Raw genomic sequence first — 1,166 nt, forward strand, 5'->3', positions numbered from 1 at the left:
ATTAAGAAAGGGAGATGAGAAGGTGAGAGACCTGCAAGGTGGAGAATAGAAACGAAGGAAAGAATGAATATCAACCGTGAAGAAGAAAGGGGTGAGGACAGCAAAGGAGGGCGACGCTGGAAGACGACGCTTTCCATCTTGGCCGATATGTTTTGAAAGCTGACGAAATCAACACAAAAAATGGAAAGAAAAGCAAAACTTCGGGAAACAAAGTGCAAAGCCCCGGCCTGGAATGACGCGGAAGCTGCTGGCGTCGCTAGAAAGCGAAAGAAGAAAGGACAGAAAAGATAGTTAGCTGCCCGGAGACGACGTCGGAGAACATTACTACGAAAAAAAGAAAAGGTTTCCGCGTCCACCCGCTCCTTACCACGTCATTCGCTCGCGGCCACATGCAGAAACAATCGAGCTGGGGGAGTGATGAAGCGGGGAACGAGAGAAATTGCAACGACGATACGATTGTCTGTCTCCCAAACATTTTCACTGCGACCAGTCAGATTTGCCGTAGTAGAAAGGGTCGTTTTTCGTTGTAGGAGGCGGTTCTCGCTTTCCTTCCTTGGAGTAGCTAACTAACTCTTTCTTGTGGAGTTAAGCGTGGCCTGTNNCCCCTCCCTTCAAGTAGTGAATGGGCTTGCAGAGGTTCCTGAGCCCGATCACATTCAACATTGCACGGCAGCCTTTTATTATACATCCGGGGCATTAACGGACGGTTACCTTTACTAGAGTAAGGGTTCTCCTCGAAGTGCGAAGTCGCACAAGGAAGTGACTGGAGAGGAGGGGGTAGCCACTAGTACGCTACTAGGAAGGTAGGTTTGTTTGCGCCTCTCTTCTGTTACTCATCTTACGAGGTACGACACACGGGGTAGACAGACGCTTGAATGTAGGCAAGTTTCTTTTGCTTTAGTTCGATCCCCTCCACCACGAGGGAGGAGCTCCGACCACGACAACGTCTGTGGTCGCAAGAACTATGACGATTCTTCAAGAGTACACGACTCGAGAAGCATCGTGTTCGAATGGTGCGTTCCACATGGTACAGGGATACCCCCCTCGTCTCCAGGGACGGAAGCTCTTCTTCCATCGCAGTTTTCCTGCAGGCGGGCGTGTAGTTGATGTAGGTGTTCTATGTGCGACGAGAATGAATGAATTAGGCGATAGCAGAACGATTCCGC

At 50.0% G+C, this 1,166-nt stretch overlaps 1 protein-coding gene across 1 annotated transcript in view; it reads right to left on the minus strand.

The window, feature by feature from the left end:
* The window catches only part of CSUI_003743 (sag-related sequence srs33), a 934-nt gene extending 607 nt beyond the window's left edge, over positions 1–327 (minus strand). Inside the window, exon 1 of the mRNA XM_068063938.1 lies at positions 1–327. This exon is cut by the window's left edge and continues 607 nt beyond it. Coding sequence (XP_067924084.1) covers positions 1–137 — 137 coding nt within the window. The 5' untranslated portion in view covers positions 138–327.
* Positions 328–1,166: the final 839 nt, after the last annotated feature.

This window comes from Cystoisospora suis, assembly GCF_002600585.1.
Source record: "Cystoisospora suis strain Wien I chromosome Unknown contig_1692, whole genome shotgun sequence".
Taxonomy (NCBI): Eukaryota; Apicomplexa; class Conoidasida; order Eucoccidiorida; family Sarcocystidae; genus Cystoisospora; species Cystoisospora suis.